Source organism: Lactuca saligna, chromosome 8 (genome assembly GCF_052625555.1).
Source record: "Lactuca saligna cultivar CGN05327 chromosome 8, ASM5262555v1, whole genome shotgun sequence".
NCBI classification, from domain to species: domain Eukaryota; kingdom Viridiplantae; phylum Streptophyta; class Magnoliopsida; order Asterales; family Asteraceae; genus Lactuca; species Lactuca saligna.
The window spans coordinates 772,608-792,366 of NC_136424.1; the positions used below are offsets into that span (position 1 = coordinate 772,608).

The 19,759-nt window shown below is 36.8% G+C and overlaps 1 protein-coding gene and 1 pseudogene across 1 annotated transcript; one reads left to right on the top strand and one right to left on the bottom strand.

Moving 5' to 3' along the window:
• The window catches only part of LOC145008593 (alpha-1,3-arabinosyltransferase XAT3-like), a 37,491-nt pseudogene extending 25,188 nt beyond the window's left edge, over window positions 1-12,303 (top strand).
• Window positions 12,304-12,367: 64 nt separating this feature from the next.
• Window positions 12,368-19,584, bottom strand: LOC145008617 (DEA(D/H)-box RNA helicase family protein). Its single transcript, XM_078967197.1, has 20 exons — window positions 19,115-19,584; window positions 18,728-18,882; window positions 18,502-18,589; window positions 18,200-18,427; window positions 17,935-18,030; window positions 16,406-16,594; window positions 16,111-16,270; window positions 15,915-16,045; window positions 15,674-15,841; window positions 15,314-15,586; window positions 15,028-15,222; window positions 14,721-14,924; window positions 14,574-14,643; window positions 14,344-14,492; window positions 13,949-14,254; window positions 13,810-13,869; window positions 13,583-13,735; window positions 13,408-13,518; window positions 12,822-13,339; window positions 12,368-12,722 (listed from the first exon to the last, which is right to left on the bottom strand). Exons 1-19 carry the CDS (start codon window positions 19,448-19,450, stop codon window positions 12,863-12,865), a joined length of 3,549 nt encoding a protein of 1,182 aa, XP_078823323.1. The 5' UTR covers window positions 19,451-19,584; the 3' UTR covers window positions 12,368-12,722; window positions 12,822-12,862.
• Window positions 19,585-19,759: the final 175 nt, after the last annotated feature.

A 19,759-nucleotide genomic window follows, 5' to 3' on the forward strand; every position in this document is an offset into this window, starting at 1 on the left:
ACTTCGAGGTTCTGGGAGTCACTACAAAGTTCCCTAGGAACGAGGCTAAACATAAGCACAGCCTACCATCCTCAGACCGATGGACAAAGTGACAGAACCATCCAAACACTGGAAGATATGTTGAGAGCCTGTGTGATCGACTTTGGAAATGCATGGGATACTCACTTACCCCTTTTCGAATTTTCCTACAATAACAGTTATCAAACGAGCATCAAGGCTGCTCCATTTGAAGCCCTCTATGCCCGAAAGTGCAGATCCCCTCTGTGTTGGGCTGAGGTGGGTGACACCCAGTTAGTTAAAGGACAAGTACCTGACAGCACTCTCACAGGTCCGGAAATCATTCGGGAAACGACGGAGAAGATCGTTCAGATTCGTGAACGACTGAAAGCCTCTAGAGACTGACAGAAAAGCTACGCAGACAAGCGAAGGAAACCTTTGGAATTCCAGGTGGGATACCGCGTCCTTTTGAAAGTCTCACCCTGGAAGGGCTTGATACGCTTTAGAAAGCGTGGGAAGCTCAATCCAAGATACATAGGGCCTTTCGATATTCTCGCTAGAATCGACCTTGTAGCTTACAAACTCAATCTACCCAACGAACTCAGTAACGTCCATTCTATATTCCACATCTCTAACTTGAAAAAGTCTCTGTCCGACGAGACTCTTGTAATCCCGCTAGAAGAAATCGAGATCAACGAGAGCCTCAACTTTGTGGAAGAACCTGTAGAGATCATGGACTATGAGGTCAAGCAGATAAAGAAAAGTTGCATCCCAATAGTGAAGGTTCGCTGGAACGCAAGCGAAAACCCGAATTAACATGGGAGCGCGAGGATCAAATGAAATTGAAATATCCTCATCTATTCGCTTAGCTATTTGTAATTACTTTATTTTATTAAACTCTAATTTCGGGACGAAATTCCCTTTAACGGGGGGATGATGTGACAACCTGAATTTTTCATTCGTACAAACTCTATGGTCAAACACTTCAAATAAAAGTCAAATACATTTCTAATAATTTTTAGCCAGTTTAAAGTCTGTTTGAGTGTTTTTAGTATTTATTCTTCAAACGAACGAATGAAAGGAAGTACTTTCTCGGGTCTTAGAGTAGCAAACCCACAATTAACACCCTAATATAGAGTTCACGGACAAAATTTTGGAGTTTGGGCTGTAAACTCTCAAGTGGTCATGAACTCATGCCTTAGGCATGAGTTTACTCCCTATTTCCTTCATTTCTCACTTCCACCGTCAATAACACTACCCATTCTCTCTCAAGTAACATCCCGTTCTTCACCCGATCTTCCAAAAATGTAAGTGTTTCTCGACTTGATTTGTTGTTATAACCTAACATCTAGTTTTTATACATCATTTCATCCATTCATTATTGATTTTCACTTAGATCTTCAAGTGTTCTTCAAAACACCAAGAACACACACTAGTGTTCTTGGACCTTAAACACCCAATCAAGCTTCTATCTTGTAATTACACCTTCCCTAGCTTCTTGTGTGCTTAATATGAACTTGTTCACACTTGAAAATCAGCAAGAAACATAATATCAAAGGATTTTATGGCCAAGGGATGTTGTTGGGTCGTAAACCCTTCTAAATGGGGTTAAATGGACCCTAGTCCCTTCCTAAGCTTTGGATGCTAGCCTTGATCCTTCCTAAAAGTGTTTAAGACCTTAAACAACAATCAAAACATGTCCCCATAATAGTTTATGGTCTTAAACACATAAGGATATGGTGCTTAGGCGGTAAACTCTACAAAGTAGTGATATTGTGCCCCTAATGCTTTCCTAAGGCTTGGACTTGGTCATTGGATGCTCAATCATGACTTATAAGACCTCAAAACACAAAATGGCACTTAGTACCATGAGTTTACGGCCACAAACTCATGGGGAAATGACCATGGGCCGTAAACTCCATAAGGAGTGGTTCTTGGGCCATAAACTCCAATGTCATGCCATACAACCCTTAGATGCAACCCTTTGATATCTATAACACTTGAATCAAAGTGTTTCCATGTCCTTGGGTGTCTTAACTTGATTAATTAGTTGTTAAATGACTAATTAGATACATATATGTTTATTATATGTTAACTAGGATCATTATGTGTGTTCAAGCCTTCACTTGACACCTAGCACCTTGTCCAACACTTCCGTACAATCCACTCACTACAGGAGAGTTAATACCCCTTAATTAACCTTTGAAATGTTTTTAAATGTTTTTAAATGCTTTTATGGGGGGAATACAAGTTGAACAATGTTAGTTATTAGATCAATCACATGTAATTAATAACTAGCATACAAATGGATTTTCCATACTTTAAACTGTTTTACCAAACAAATGACTTCAAACTGTTTATCAAACTATTTTACATGTCAAACTCTTTATCAAATTAACTTTTGTATACCAAACCTTTCTTTTATAGTTTTCAAACTTATATATTGTTAAAACCATGTCTACTACATACATAGGTATATAAATAAGGTTTAAAGGACTTAGGACTGATAACTCACTTTACTTCCTATTCATCGTTTGGTTGTGGACTTAAAGTACCCGGTTGTTTGTCCGAGTGTCGTTGAATCCTTAGTTATATATTATGTATATATGTATAGATATAAAGACTTTTATCTCAGTTCAGTACATTCAGTCATACAAACAAGTCTACTAATAAACTATAATAGGTATAGTTTAGGGTTATACTACTTACTATTTCTAGTCCAATAAAGCATACAATAGTCAGTTCATTCATGAGTAACTACTTACTACTATGAGAACGTATACAACTATACTATGATAAGAACTTATACAACTATACTATGAAGAGAACTTATACAACTATACTATGGTGAGAACATATACAACGATACTATGATGAGAAACAATACATTCATTACACAAGTACCTACATTACATATCTATTTTGATTGCAGATCAGGATCTGAAGTCATATGCAGAATAGTTGTTAGACTTATCCAAGTGGGAGACTGTTGGATTAGTGTCTAAGTCCATAACTATTTTGGTATGTACTTGACCCGATGGTGCATGGTCCTTTTGGGTTGCCTTCACCAAAGCAACTTGATAGGATGAATTATGGAGAGTAAGGATTAAATCTGATTTATTAATGTATTATGAGAATAATATATTAAAGGAGAAATCATATTGTTTAATTAATATTAGTCAATAATTAATTGGTAATTAGTTTTGTGACTAAAAGAGATTAATTAAACTTAAGGGACTGGAATTGTAATTATAGGATAATTGCAATTTGGGCCATGGATTGCCTTGTATTTAAGGGATGGACGAATTCTAATGGGAAACCCATAAGGAAATCGTCCATGGGCTTAATAAAAGGAGTCTATGGGTTGCTTAGGGCTTAAGCATCCAAATTAGGGTTTCCTTGTTAGATAACCCTAATAGCCCAAGTATATAAAGACCCCTTAAGGCTCAAAAACGTGGCTAATGTTCTTGTAAGGGTTTACACACGTTTTTGGCAGCCTCCATCCTCTCTCCTCTTCATCCTCTTGCTTATGGTGTTTGTGAACCATTAGAGGAGTGACACTTGTGACACTAAGCATTCCAAAGTCAATACAAGGGGAATTGGGATTGTTATTGCTACATAACAATCAAGGTATGATCTTAAACCTAATTACATGTTAATATGATTACTTGCATGCTAGAATTAGGGTTTATAGTCTTGGATTCAAAGCATGTACAATAGAGAAACCTAGATCCAAGCATTAGGGTTTGTATGAGCACATAGGATGTCTTATGACCAAAACCCATCAGTGGTATCAAAGCCTTGATTGGTTTCTATTGTATTGATGCATATTTGATCGTAATAAGCACTGAAAATCGATTTTTTTGAGTTTTGAAGGTTTGACTCGCCGAGTCACTTGTGAACTCGCCGAGTCAGCTGATCTCGACGAGTCCAAGCCCGACTCGACGAGTCAAAGTGTCTGACAGCTCGTTTTCGCGATTTTCTTCCTGTTTTGGTTTTGGATAATTACCATAAACTCGTTTTTGTGATAAAATCCGAATTTTTTCATTATTATATGATTATCCTTACCTAAATAGAAGATAATTTTCAAAATTTAGATAATCACTTGTTTTATTAGATAAAGTTTGATTATTTGTAATTTAGATTTGAATTATCTTGTGAAATAGTTTCAATTTTCCCCTTTAGGTTTTATAGTTTAAATTTGAACCCAAAAGTTTTGAAGTTTTGAAATTTAAATAGTTAAAACCCTAATGTTTTGAAAAAGGTTTCAAAACTTGCCCTCAAGTTTTGGAATTTAAAAGTTGATTAAAAGTTTAATTAGAAATGTTAAATTCTAAAACTCTAGTAATGTTTTGAAAAGTTCAAATCACACCCTTATGGTTTTATTAATTAATTAAGGAGTATAATTAAAAGAGATTTAATAAATCCATAAAGGTTTAGGTTAACCATTTAATTGAATTAAAAGTGTAATTGTTAAAGTTAACCATATAGTATTTTAAAAGTATAAAATACACCCTATACTATATATAAGATTAAAAGTCTAACATTATATATATGTATGAGTAAAAGTCAGTCTTACCGTTAGTAGGCCTCATTCACGAAGCTGGTCCATAAGGGGTGTTTAAGGAAATTGCCTATAAAATGGCGATTGAATGGGTATCCACTCTTACCCACCGCACTCTTGACTAGTGGAGGGTCGTTAGCCGAACGGGTAGGATAGGACGAAGCCTTCCATTATAAGTATAATGAAATACAAAGTAACTAAATGTTTTTCAAATTCCCAATCTTAGTTACTTAGGCAAAAGTGAATTGATGCAATTCCATGAAATTACACTTTGTGCCCTTGCGAAGACGTTAGTGGAGCGTGTGTGGTTTACCGGCACACTAAATGGTTCTGAGCAAAGGTAGCAAAGGGTGACTCAATGTTTGTCATAGTTCGGTGGAGCGTGTGTGGTTTACCGGCACATCGAATAGGTGATTGTAACATGTGAGGGCACCATGTAGTTTGCATGGTTATTCACACCCGCTTTGTGATCCTCGGCATCCCAGTCACAAACTAGAGGGGCATATCGAGATTTAAACATGCCATTGAAATGTTCAGTGAATCTCAAAGGATCTAGGAGTTTTCATAGATTTAAAACTTAAATTTCTTTTTCGTTTTTCATGGTGGAAATTAGTGAATCGTCATTCACTTACCTTCAAATGTTCTGCAATTTGGGTTACGGCATCCCTCTCCCAAGTTGTAGGATATTGTGTTGGGTCCTAGCCTTGGAATTTCATTTGGGTGATTTACCAAGGACTCAATCAATCAACTAAATTGAATTCGTTTTTCTCCCGATGTCAAAGTTCGCAAACTATGGTCTTCTTAAATCCCGTGGAACAAGCATTCCACATGAAGATGATATTCCACGATTCGATCGAGGAACAAAAAATCATGCTTCACTTCCTCCTCCTCCTCCAATTATTCTCCCTAACCCACAAGATTGTAAAATTGAAAGGTTCAATATCACTCAAGCCCTTTTGGCAAGTAAACATAAAGAGGGCAAGTCGGTGTGTGCACACGTCTTAGGGATGAAGTCACACATTGATAGATTAAGAATGATGGGATCCGTTGTCGGTGAAGCGATGGCTGTTGATTGGGTTCTTCGGTCACTTCCTAACTCATATAGTGAGTTCGTAAGAGAGTACTATATGATGAACCGCGACGTGACCCTTATAGATCTCACCTATATGCTTATTGCTGCTGAATCAGCAATGGTTTGGCGCAATAGAAAAGCAAAGTTGATTGGTGAATCTACCTTCAAGACCTCTATGGATATAGACAATGGCAATGAAAGACATGCAATGATCAAAAAGTTTGATCATAAGAGAAAGGCGATGTCTGAGGTAGTTCCATGTGTTGTTCCAAAGGAGTCAATTTGCTTTTATTGCCAAGAGAAGGGGCATTGGAGACAAAGTTGCCCTATTTACCTAAGAGATCTAAGAGATGGGAGAGTCAAAAGTATGACTACGCTTTAGGTAAGAATCCACTATCTAACTCCATTAAGTTCCTATTCATTGATTCTTAATACATGATGTGATAAGATTGCATTTGAATGTTTTGAAGGATCGGTGAAAAGAAAGGAAGCTTGATAAGAGAGCAAGATGAATCTAATCACAAGTGATGGATCTCGATCTCATGGACTTGAAGATTGGATTTTGAGCTTAGATAGTTATGATAGAGTTGTTAGAAATTTTCTTTTACATAGTTTTCAATAGATTTTGCATTGTAAGGACAAATGTTTTTCCGCTGCTTTTAATAAATAAAATAAATTTTGGTTTGACTTATTTATTTGTTTACTTCCTTGCAATGAAATCGTTATGAAAATTGATGTTTGCATATTTCTACAACGAATGGATATGATTCTTAGTTATGTTATTTATGGAAATGTCAAGAATTTACCAAATAGGGAGAGTTTCTCATCGCCCAAGTTTCAATTGGACAGAAACTTGGAATCACGCAACTTGGTTGCATGATGACTGAGAAATTTCATATTTGGAAATTAGACTAATTCGTTGACAAAGTGTCAAGTGAAGGACTAAGAGATCGAGTACACAAAGTTGTGTATTGATCGTGTTCACCATAAGAGTAACAAAGATATTCGTCATGATTTACTAAGGCTTAGTAAATATGATTACACTTACAAGATTAAGTGTAATTTTGAATTGATTAAAGGGTTTAGATCGATAGCAAAACGAATAAGAAGAATCAAGTAGGCAGAAAGATAAGAGTTTCTCCATTCTAAGAAGAAGGGAGAGTAGCTTTTATGCTTTATGATAGGTCTTAATGATTAAGAACCATATCTCAATTGATCCTCTAAGTGAGTCTTGGTATAATTGTATGTCCAAGAAGAGGAATCAAAGATTGAAGAAATGGTCAAATCAAGAAGTCAATCATACTTCGTTCCAAAACAAGTCTTAAAGTCAAGATTGTGACATTGAGTGAATAGTATTAAGAAGGTTTATAACATTCATCAATTGTGGAAAATTGTGATGTCTTGGATAAGACAAAGACCAACTAGGACCAATTTATGAAGTGTTTTGATAAAAGCTACACTAACTCTTGAATATTTGGTTGTCAACAAATGTTTATTGACAAGAGAATCTTATATGTCAAGGAGTCAGTGGGAGTCTTAATGGTCTTGAAAGGTTTCAAGAACAAATCAAATAAACCTTATTGATCATCACTAGCACACGAGTTGAGGTTTACAACCTATCGTGAAGACATTATTTTGTTTCTGTGCCAATCCAATCGAGTTAATTATGCATGTGAGTCCTATGAGTTCTCATTTGAATGCATAAAAGGCAAGGACCTTGATCAATGGAAAGTACATTGATAGGAAAAGGTGAGCTGCTTAACTACTTGGAAGACGTGGTGGGCAGCTGTGCTACCATAAGGCAAGAAATCAAGATTAAGGAAGTTCGATCCATATGAGTTTGAATTTGTCGTAAACTTTAGTTTTAACAAATTCACATGGATAGGAACACATACACCGTTTAAATCTAAGTGTCATAAGATTTCCTCCTTCATGAAAATGATTGTGAGGAAATGCTTTCACTAAGAAAGATTTTAAGAAGATAGTGATTGTAAAATTGCATTCTCGAATTTGATCATGGTTACGGCATCCCTTTCCATAATTTGAATTGTGAGGTTTGGCAATCAGTCTTAATTGTTAAGACACACATATGAACTATCTAAGGCAAAGGTGTATAATTTCAAGAAGCCTTGATAAAAGATTATCAAAGCACTAAGTATTAGAAACATGGACTTAAGAAATTCAATAGGTATTGTTTTTCTGAAAGTTAAGATGTTTATGAATACATGTCGAAGCTAGTGGGAGCATAAGTGTTATGTTTTATAATAATCATCATGATAGTGGGAGCATAAATGTTATGATTGTATGATTATTAAGGCACGTATTGCATAGTTGGCAATATTAATTATAGAAAACAAGAGTCATACTTTGCAAAGTTGTAAGAGTTGAAAGGTTGTTTTGCTATAATTAAGGGAGAGAATATTATGCTTCATTTCAAATCTAAAGGATTAGGTTGTGGAATGTTAATAAATTTAGTCAAAGGTACATAGTGTGCTCTTAAAATTTCGATTATGATTACGGCATTCCTCTTCACAATTCGAATTTTGAGAACATAGAAAAATAAAACATTGTGCGTCGTGTCCCATACGCTTCGAGTATAGGATCGATTGCAAATGATTTAATGTTTGACCATTCTAAAATTTTCCAAGTGTCTAGTGCATTTAGAGGGAAAAGGGACTAGAATTGGTTTTGACTAAAATAATTAAACAACTATCAAAGGACAATCCAAAGTTCGACGAGGATTGGTCGCTTGTGAGTAGTTGTAAGTATAGTATTGGAAATTATGGAAATGTTTCCATATTGGATGGACAATATCGACATCATTACGAATAGATAAGATTCTATTAAGAAATTAGTTGTCATATGGAAAATATGGAAGCGTGTCCATATTGGGAAGTAAATATTGAAAATCTATGTCTAGATTAGAAACTTTTATGCAAAAGGATGTTCAAAGGAATGTACTTTGAGTGAGAGACATCATATCTAAGGAATTGTCTTGTAACAATCTCCGATAGAGGAATTTGTAATATCATTGGCAATAGTCTTTGAGACTTTAGTGCAGTGACATTACAAAAGGATCGTTGCATAAAGTGTTAGAATCTAGTGTATTCTATAAGTAACAAGAATTTGATATTCTTACACTTAAGAAAATGGATTTGGAGTTGTAAAATGAGAATGATTGGAAATGTGTTCAATTTGTCTATTTCACAAAAGTAAGAACCATAGGTAAACATTGTGTGCATGCTAGGAGCATGGGACAAGTGTTGGAATTCAAGTAAGAAGTTGATTACCCGAAACGACAAATAATGAGTAATCGATATGGTGATAAATAAAACGTGTTTTGTTTATACTCAAAGGTTTGAGGCCATATGGGATTAGTATTATTCTTGTGTTTCACCTTGCATGTTTTGACTTCCAGAATAATTGAGTTTATTAAGAATAATCGAATTATTCAAACGGGCCACAGTCGTTCATATGTTGGAAGTAGATATGAATGAAGACTGTCGTGAATTGGTGTGTGGATTGTCTAGAAGAGTATTAGACATAAGCAAATGTTTGTTGCAACGTTCATGAGTGCTTATGAATATGATTTGAGCATTGGATTAAACCCACGCTCACTTGGATCACTATCTCGAGTGATTAGTGAGACGATAACATCTTATATTCTTCAAACCAAGATGTGTGAGTTGTATCTTGCTAATCGGTTGCACATTGATAATATGTAAACGCACTAGTAACTTGGTGTTATAAAACATATTATTGTGTGTGATTTGGTTAGTGAGTGCAAGCAAGCATTGTATCAAAGTTAATCCGTTCCTTTTATTCAAAGAATAAAAGCGATATCTTTGGGCCCCTCGATGGTTTAGTGATGACATACGTAAATGCTCGGCCGGGCTAGGACTAATTTGATTTGTTCAGTTAGTCTGTCGTCATAAATCGGAAATCGAGAAGTAGTACAAAGAGAATGATTTGAAATCATATCTCATACGATATCTAGAATGGAGGAATATATGATCCCTTATCTAAGGACACGCGTATCTAATATGATCAGAGTTGACAGCAGCTTTGGAAAGCTACGATTGCAGATCAGGATCTGAAGTCATACGCAGAATAGTTGTTAGACTTATCCAAGTGGGAGACTATTGGATTAGTGTCTAAGTCCATAACTATTTTGGTATGTACTTGACCCGATGGTGCATGGTCCTTTTGGGTTGCCTTCACCAAAGCAACTTGATAGGATGAATTATGGAGAGTAAGGATTAAATCTGATTTATTAATGTATTATGAGAATAATATATTAAAGGAGAAATCATATTGTTTAATTAATATTAGTCAATAATTAATTGGTAATTAGTTTTGTGACTAAAAGAGATTAATTAAACTTAAGGGACTGGAATTGTAATTATAGGATAATTGCAATTTGGGCCATGGATTGCCTTGTATTTAAGGGATGGACGAATTCTAATGGGAAACCCATAAGGAAATCGTCCATGGGCTTAATAAAAGGAGTCTATGGGTTGCTTAGGGCTTAAGCATCCAAATTAGGGTTTCCTTGTTAGATAACCCTAATAGCCCAAGTATATAAAGACCCCTTAAGGCTCAAAAACGTGGCTAATGTTCTTGTAAGGGTTTACACACGTTTTTGGCAGCCTCCATCCTCTCTCCTCTTCATCCTCTTGCTTATGGTGTTTGTGAACCATTAGAGGAGTGACACTTGTGACTCTAAGCATTCCAAAGTCAATACAAGGGGAATTGGGATTGTTATTGCTACATAACAATCAAGGTATGATCTTAAACCTAATTACATGTTAATATGATTACTTGCATGCTAGAATTAGGGTTTATAGTCTTGGATTCAAAGCATGTACAATAAAGAAACCTAGATCCAAGCATTAGGGTTTGTATGAGCACATAGGATGTCTTATGACCAAAACCCATCAACTTTTACTACAAACGTTTACAAACTCGTACTTCAAACACTATTTCAAATATTTTGATACAAACATAGATACTAAATACTTATGAACTCACCAGCTTTAATGTTGATAAACTCTTTCAAAATAATTTGTATTCTCGGGTCATCAATAGACAGGTACCGATGCCAACTTTTGAGAAGATGGAGCGCATACAAGACTCATCTTTTATTTTGATTCATATTTTGGTGTCTTATATACTACAGAACACATTTGTATTAAAATTATATATTTAATGCAATGGATGATGTTGTTTACTTGTTTACTATTATACTATGTTGTGATACTTTAAATGACGTCCTTCCCCCCAGAACGTTTCCGTCGTTCTTGGTTTTGGGGTTTGACAGACTAGTCCCCGATTCGGTCGCTAGGACCGAAGGGTAGGTCGGGCGCCCCAGATATGTCTCACAGCATGATTGTGATATGATATTATATGCTAGTAGTATGGGTGAAATAGTCCCCGTGTCCGATTGAAATAGGTCGGAAGGTAGGTCGGCACCCCAGAATAGTCTGACATGGGTAGGTCAGCACCCCAGAACGGCTTGACATGGGTAGGTCAACACCCAGAATGGTTTGACATGGATAGGTCGGGCACCCCAGAACTGTCCGGCAATATGAATGTTCTTCGGTATGTGGTATGATTGGGGAACTCACTAAGCTTTGTGCTTACAGTTTCAGTTTTGGTTTCAAGTACCTCTTCATCCAAGGGGAAGGAGTCGGTGGTGTAGCAGCGCATCACACACACATGATTTCCGCATTGAGTTTTATGGGATTGTACTCTGATTTGTTATTACTATTGATGATATGGTTTGAGACACATTGTTATGGTTTTTATAAATTGATATGACATTGACAGTGTTTTTGGTAAACTATTTGATAGGTTAATTAAAAATGAAATTTTTGGCCTTGAAAATTGAAATGTTACAATAATTCCACTGTTCACAAATTCACGAATTTTTAATCGAAAAGTTCATCTCCTTGCGACGAATTACAAAGGTTGGTGGATAACAAAATTCCAAGTATTACTCAACCTAACTTTCTTATCATCAAGTTGTCGATATTGACAATGATGATCAAGTCCATTGCTTCCAAGACGTTGTCATTGGACTCAGACCACATAAATAGCTAGGCATAGACACATGATGGTCTCTCAACGGGTAACTCCATTAAAAACTTTCGGGACTTTTTGAGGTTTGCTTACTCCTTTGAAAGACAAGTAGCCATAAAGCTAAACTCCAATGATCATATTCATAATCGAAGGCCTCGTTTGCTGATAATATCAAGAAAAACTACCAGGAGACTAACAAACGAATGAAATATTGTGAAAATGGCTCAAAAGCTAGGTTACCAGGTAGTTCATGGAGCAGGACTAACAAACACAGTGTTCCTGCCTGACAATGCGGTGGTGATGCAAAGTGGTGTTACTTGGTGGGATCGAGGGGTTTGCAAAAACAGACTTTGGGGACCCATCAAAGGAGATGAAGCTGAGGTATTTGAAGTATAGTATATGAGTGAAAGAGAGGTCATTGGCAAGACGATACGCAGCTGATGATGTCGTTTTAAGAGATCCAATGGTGAGACACAGGCAAGGATGGGATGCAATTAGTACTACTCATCTGGTTCAACAGAATGTAAAGCTTGATGTTCGAATGTTTAGATCCACTTTGCTAAAAGCTTTGGAGCTTTTACACAACTAACACCATGCATCTTCTTATTTGGTTTTATAGATTAAGATATTATCGGAATATTTCAAGTCGTGAATTTTCGAATTGCCAATATCATACTAACAATTAAGAACAAATAAAACGATAGTTTTGTTTACATAAATTTGTTAACTAACTGTAATGGCACACACTATTTTTCCCTCCAAAAGGAATAAATGAATAAATAAAAATGGAAGCAAATTTGTCGGTATTGTATCACCTGGCACAACACTTTAAAGTATCATTGATTTTAGGGTTAAATTGCACTTTTCGTCCTTGGTTTGTTAATTTTTACAGATATGGTCCCGGAAGATAAAATTTAGCCCTTTTGGGGAACAGCTCAGACGTTAAATTCGTAGAAATGACCATTTTGCACGCGCCTATCTCCTTCATCTTGGATACAATTCCAAAGCCTAAAATTAAACAAAGCAAAAGCCCATGAGCAAAGAAGATAGAGCAGTAAAAAACAACAAAGCAAAGCACAGGGACGAAATGTGTAATTTAGTACTTACCTTGGTTGGTAAAGGTGTTGCGATGGAGATGGGGATGGGGATCAGCGCCTCTTTTTGTTTGTTTGTAGTAAGGAAGAAATATGGTCGATAGCCTTTTTTGATGAATGGGTCTCACCAGTTAACCAGTGGAGAGCCTCAGAGGCAGCGCTTTTTTCAGCAAGTTTTTTACTCCCACATGGCTGCCCGACAAAATCCAACCCATTGAAAACCACAGTGGACCGGAACTTATTGTTTTTCAACTGTGATGTCTTGTAGCTTGGTGGCTGATGACCCGCTCTTAAAAGCATCGTCTGTAAGTGATTCTTGGAGTTATCATGCTCTGCTACACTCCCACTCCCACTTGTTGAAGATATGGATGCGGCTTTTTTATTTTTTGTTTCTTTCTTTAAAACAACTGGTGATACTTTTCGACCGTGGACAAATCTACCCTCACATCTGTCCCCGGATACTAGCAGTTTTAGAGCCTCCACTAGTCCCTTTTCGTTTTCATTGCCAATGTCTATTTTCGGATTCAAAAGCTGCAATTCGTATTATTCATTTAGCATTAAAGGAAATGTTTTCATGTCTGGTTAGATGCTTTGTTTACCTTCATCTGGATGAGTTCATCAAGCTCTCTTTTTAAGGTGAGATAAGTGGCTGCTAACCCAGGCTTCATGAAGAACTCCAAGTAACCCCCCAACATTTTCAAGTGTCCATCCTATCCAAAAACATAAATAAATAAATAAAAACATATGAAAAAAAAAAAAGGAAAAGGAACATACCATGGCCCCTTTGGAAACGGTGCCTCCAAATAAGAGAACCACAGAATCGGATACAGCTGTTGAATCCCTTAGAAAGACAGTATTCACTTTCACCTTTTCATTGAATACAAGCCATGGATATGGAATTCTTGGTTCCTGAGCATTAACTGAATTCTACGTTCGAGAATTTACACATTAATTAATTTGAAGTCGGAAAGCTTTTAAACACTGAGATGAGCTTAACTTACTAAATAAAGCAATACAGGACCATCTTCCATTGTTTTCAACGATACTGATTTCTCTTTATTCTGCCAAAAAAATAATTAATAATAATAAACATCATATACATAGAGCCATTAATTAGTTTGGGACTTGAGTGTCACTGACCACAACAGAGCAAATTCCGGGGAAGAGGCCTGAGCATATGATGGCTCGGATGAGATGTTGATCATGGCTCCATGTGTTGCATTTCTCCATATTTTCAACCAAACCACAGTCTCTAAGCAGATGATAAAACTGCTTCCTAAGAGAATCAATAGCTCTCAAAGTTTGTGAGGAAAGGAAATTTCTCCAACAATACTCTGCACCCGATTGCTGTCTTTCAGCAGCTTTCCAACCATCATAAGCACGAAGAAGAGCAAGGTGGTCGCTGTTATCACCTCCAGAAAACTGAGCTTTTGCAGACTCAGCTAACTAAAAGTTCAATCAAAATCAAATTTTATATATTTAAAATTTAAATTTTAATTAATAATCAAATCTTAGACAGTTGGTTTGCTACTTACATCCCTCTTCTCAAACGGCATCAAAAATGGATCTCTCACACTTAAACCAGCAACAACAGTCATTATTGGATCCAGGCAGTTGAAGATAGCCCCTAATATTAACATCTTCCCAAGCTTTGGCTCAACTGGAAGCACTGACAGCTTACGTCCTGAATGTTCCAAATCCAAATTATGAAAACAAAAAGGAAATCAATCAATTGAATCCAATTCCAAGGTGTTCTGTTCGTTACCTAATACTGTAAGATTCTCCTTGTCATCCAGAGCTCCAATTATTTTCAAGTATTCAATAGCATTTTGAACCTGTAATATGATGACAGAATATATTTAGCATTTTAATGTAATGCGTATGACCAAAGTTAATGAATGTTGAAACTTACTGATAAAGGTTCGGGTGGCTGCAAGGCCTTTGATAAAAAGTCTGAAATACTACCAAGTTGCAAGCTTTTAATTTGGAGGCATAAAGACTGTAAGGGTGTCCTCAAAAGTTCTGGAAGTTGATATTCAGCAAAAGCATCATACACAGATCTGGGATACAAGTGGTAGCATTCCCCTGGTTGCACACGTCCAGCTCTTCCTCTCCTCTACCATAATAATTAAGAACATAACAGATGAGATGAATACAAAACAATTTTTTTTTTTTTTTTTTTTTAAAAAAAAGAGATGGAGCAAGTTGATGAGTCTTACTTGGCGAGCAGAAGCCTTTGAGATCCAGGCTGGAAGCAAACACGGGGTGTTGTTGAGTGCGTCGTAGGAAGTCTCTTTAGCTTTTCCACAGTCAACCACGTAAACTACATCATTGATGGTGATGCTTGTCTCGGCCATGTTAGTGGCTAGAACTATTTTCCTGATGCCATCTTCAGGTTTATTGAATATCAATTTCTGTTGATGAAAAAAAAAAAAAAAAAACATCACCACCTGAGGGCTGAGGCTGAATTCCTTAAAGGTGATAATAAGGAAAGGCATTACCTACCTGTTCTGAGCTGTCCATCGAACCATGGCATGCAAGCAGCAAAACTTTGGTTGGATCTCCAAGTAACGGATGAGATTGGAGTTGATCCTTGAGAGAATTTATATCATCCCAACCAGTCATAAACACCAAAATAGCACCTGGCCTTTCTTTTTTACATATATGACAAACAACATTCTCAATAAGATTGAACCCAATTGAATCCGGGTTCCAACATGACAGGGAATCCCTAGTCCACGGGTTTAACTCTCTCAAATCAGCAGCTCCAAGCGCATCCTGTTCCAAACCACAAATTTTTTTTATATTTTTTTTTAAAACAAACAAACAAACAAACAAACAAACAAGTGAATACTCCTATACTACCTCCGCAGCTGAAGCAATTTGGGTCTTCCTTTTACGAAGAGTTTGTTTCTGCATTTTCCATGATTTCTCTTGGCCATAATTATCAATTTGATTATATGTTGACAGCCTATATCCAGTCATTTCTAAGATATTCTCCAGAAAATAGCTCCGAACTGGATAAGTGAAACCCTGCCAATAAAGGCATAGTAATAGTATTATTATTAAACGCCTTCATTTTTCGTTAACATGATGAGAAACTTACAGGAATATGCATCATTGGAGCTCCACCAAAGTAGGAGGAGAAAAGCTCAGCATTTAGGGTTGCACTCATCAAAATTAACTTCAGTTCTGGTCTGCGAGGAAGAAGCTCCTTCAACACGATAAGAAGAAAATCTGCCATGAAATGAAAATTAATAAATATACTTAACAAAAATAATAATAATAAATAAATTACTCACCCTCATTCATCCCTCGTTCGTGGATCTCATCAACAATGACATGAGTTACACCTTGCAAGCTCCTGTCGAGTAGTAATCTCCTAAGCAAAATGCCGGTAGTGCAAAACAGCAGGCGAGTATCTCTTCCTTTTATTCCCTCAAGCCGAACTTTATACCCAACCTTCAAAAAGAAAAAAGAAAAAAAAAATGTTATTACAAATATTGAGACTTCATAAAAGTGTGTGTGTGTGTGTGTGTGAGAGAGAGAGAGAGAGAGAGAGAGAGAGAGAGAGAGAGAGAGAGAAAAGTTATTTACAGAATCTCCAAGCTTCTCCCCTCGTTCTGCAGCAACCCTCTCAGCAACTGACATAGCAGATATTCGTCTGGGTTGGGTGCAGATAATACTGCAAACTGCTCCACGAGCAGCTTCAATTTCAGACTCTAAGATGTATTGAGGTAGTTGTGTGGTTTTACCACACCCCGTTTCACCAGACACCACAATCACCTGCCAAAACAATTTCAATTTCACTACTTTCTATTGCTTCTTAGACTCCTTTTGGAAAATGGTATTACTAACCAAAAAATTTAAAACATAAACAGCACTCGAAATTAACCATAAAAAACTCCTATTGCTAACTAAAATTTGCATGAGTCTATTTTAGGGTTTTAATCTGAATCTTCGGTTGAATTTGGTCAAATTCACAGGCAGAAGCCAGGGTTTTAAACTTTGAATTGAAGAAGATGAAGAGGATGGATAGGAAGACAATAAAATAGTTATTTTACTTTGAGTCTTGACACCCGTTTTTTAACATTGTTACTGCACACGATCCGATGATCTCAAACTCTTCCTTTAGGAGGGGGATTACCTTTCAGTGAGAAGGGAGAACTACATTATTACATCTTCATGCCAAACCAAGACCTTACAACACGCAGGGCAGGCATTGCAGGATGTTCCCAGGAGAGGCCTCATCACAGCTCATATTCATATTGTTGTGTACTCATGAGAAGAACTCAAGTAGGCAAGGATGTTGTGGAAAAACTTGCTTTTAGGGCCAAGGAAGGTTGTAATAGAAACACATATTGTTACTTGTTACTCATCGGCCCAACCAACCCTTGCATTGGGCTTAAGTGAGAATCAGGTCTTTCCATAGAATATTAGGAGTGTGAATTAAGAATTTCATAATCAACTATGCCATTTTAGGTCCAGCAATATCAAGTCAAGCACTTCACACTAACATTTTCCCTGACCAAAGCTGCACATGCTAGTGACCATATTGATGCTATTGGGTGGTGGGGTCAAATCAATACGCTCTAAGAAGAAATATTTGAATATCAATCTCATAAGTATCATACCAAATCCCATCAATCGAATCACTTTTTCGAGAAATACGAGACATCTAAGTCATACAAATCAAGAGATCTATTCATTGATAAGAAAAAGAAAAAACATGAAGTCGTGAACAGAGACTGGATTGATGATAAAATAGAATCCTGGGTTGCAAACAGCTATTCGATTGATTTGATGATGAAAAAAGAGAATTCTTGGTTCAGTTCTCCACCTTAACAACAGAAAAAATGATTGATCAAATTTTATTGAGTCTGACTCATAGTGATCATTTCTCAAAGAATGACTCTGTTTATCAAATGATTGAACAACCGGGAGCAATTTACTTAATGTCAATATTATATTAAACACTTGCTATTATCCCAAAATTCCCTATATTTATACCACTAGCACTGCAATAAACAGACTATGTCAGTAGTTCAATTTTTATACCACAATTTTGAAATTCAAAACTAAATATCACAAAAAATTGAAAGTTGAAACATGAATCCAAAACACACCTGATTTCTGGAAATAGCATTTAACAATGCTTCTTTCTCTTTATATGCAGGTAGGCTTCTCCTTAGTTCTTGCATTTTTTGGCCTTCAACAGATTCCTACAGAACAAATTGATTTGTCATCAGCATCTACCGGTAAATGATACATATACATACATATATATATATATATATTAAGAATAAGAGCATATATATGATATATGATATATCCATCCGTGGAATGTAAGAATTACAATAATATACTTTTGCAAATAAGACTAAGATAAACCTGCCAATCTTGTTGTTTATTTCGCAGCTGAAAACTCTTCCTCCGGAGAATTCCCTCTGCAACAGGACTTTGTCTGAGAGGCTCATCAGCCTCACCAACAAGACTCTCGGATGTTCTTGATGTAGGTAAGGTGTTATTTGGATAACCATCTCTGGTAGCAGACTTTTGTGAAAGGTATGATTTTAGATGATAATCAACCCGGCTGTGTAGTTCTGAAGGAAGAACCACCTGCAATATTCATGGATGCTCATAAACACATGCATTAAGTTTCAACAAAGCAAGCGACATACATGAGTACTTACCTCTCTTTGCGGCCGTTTATCATCTAAATCTGATCTGTAATTTGGCAACGCAACTTTACTGAAGACAACTACTTTTGAATATTGGTGGCTGCAAAGATTATCAACAAGACAAGTCAATAGTTTATATTAGTGTTTCACGTGTTGTCATATTTTTTGAACATCATTCATCCAGAAACTACTTTATCTAGACAGCAGTTAATGGGACTGCGCCAGGTGATACTCATACCTATGTAAACCCATCCGAGTAGCTAGTGCTGAGAGTTGCTCAAAATCTCTTCTGTCTTTTCTCTCTCGTGAAACTACCTCTTGCTCATCTTTATTTCGGATTAGTGTAGTTAGCTTCCACTGCCATTCTTCAATGTTATCAAGAGTGGAAGCCCCCTGATCAACAACACGACAAGTAGGGCGACATTTTAGCTGAATAGAGATAAGGCGTGAAAATATTCATGCCAATTCCCAATTGCTGTTTTTTTTTAAGATGTTGTCTTTTCAGTTTAAGACTACCGGAAGGATTTGCGATACTTGTTGCAGAAACCTCACGGTAAGCACTTCTAATAACGGAAAGCAAAGTGCAAGAATCAAAACAGTCGAACAAAACATAAATAAAACTAACCAAACTTTGGGGCAATTGCAAATTTTCACGGTCAGACTCCTCCTCGGAAGCATATTCGTCGTAGGCGTAGCGGCCGTAGGGCAAACTTTGCTGGTAAAAGTAAGGTAACGAGTAGGAATCTTTATTTCTCGTTCTCTTAATTAGGTGTTTGGAAGAAGAAACATGAGAAGAAGACGAGGAGCAAATTAACACCAGCGCAGGCCTCGATGATGGAGGAAGAGGTCGGATGAGTCTAGGGCTTAAATGTAGGCGACGGCGGAGCTGAAATGAACTAGTCCTGAGTGGGTTCAGAGATACTCTGAGGTAATTCTGGATGAAAACTGCGGGGTAAGGCATGATGAAAATCTTGGGGTTTCTTCAGTTCATCGTTTTCGAGGGAAAACCACAGTTTCGTGGAGGGTTTTAGATGGGGTTATGGCGTTGTCCGTTGAAGGGCCAAGAAGCTCTCGACAGTCTTGCGTGGAGGTGGAACGGGCACATGAGTATTTATACATTTACTATAAAAATAAAATTTAAGACCTATTGGTTAATCATGGCACATGTGATGATGATAGGAAAGTTTAGGCTCCATTGCGGTTTCGGACCGCGGTTCGCGCCAGCTGGACCGCGCACACCGCCCCCAGACCGCGGTCTTGCGCGGTTTTG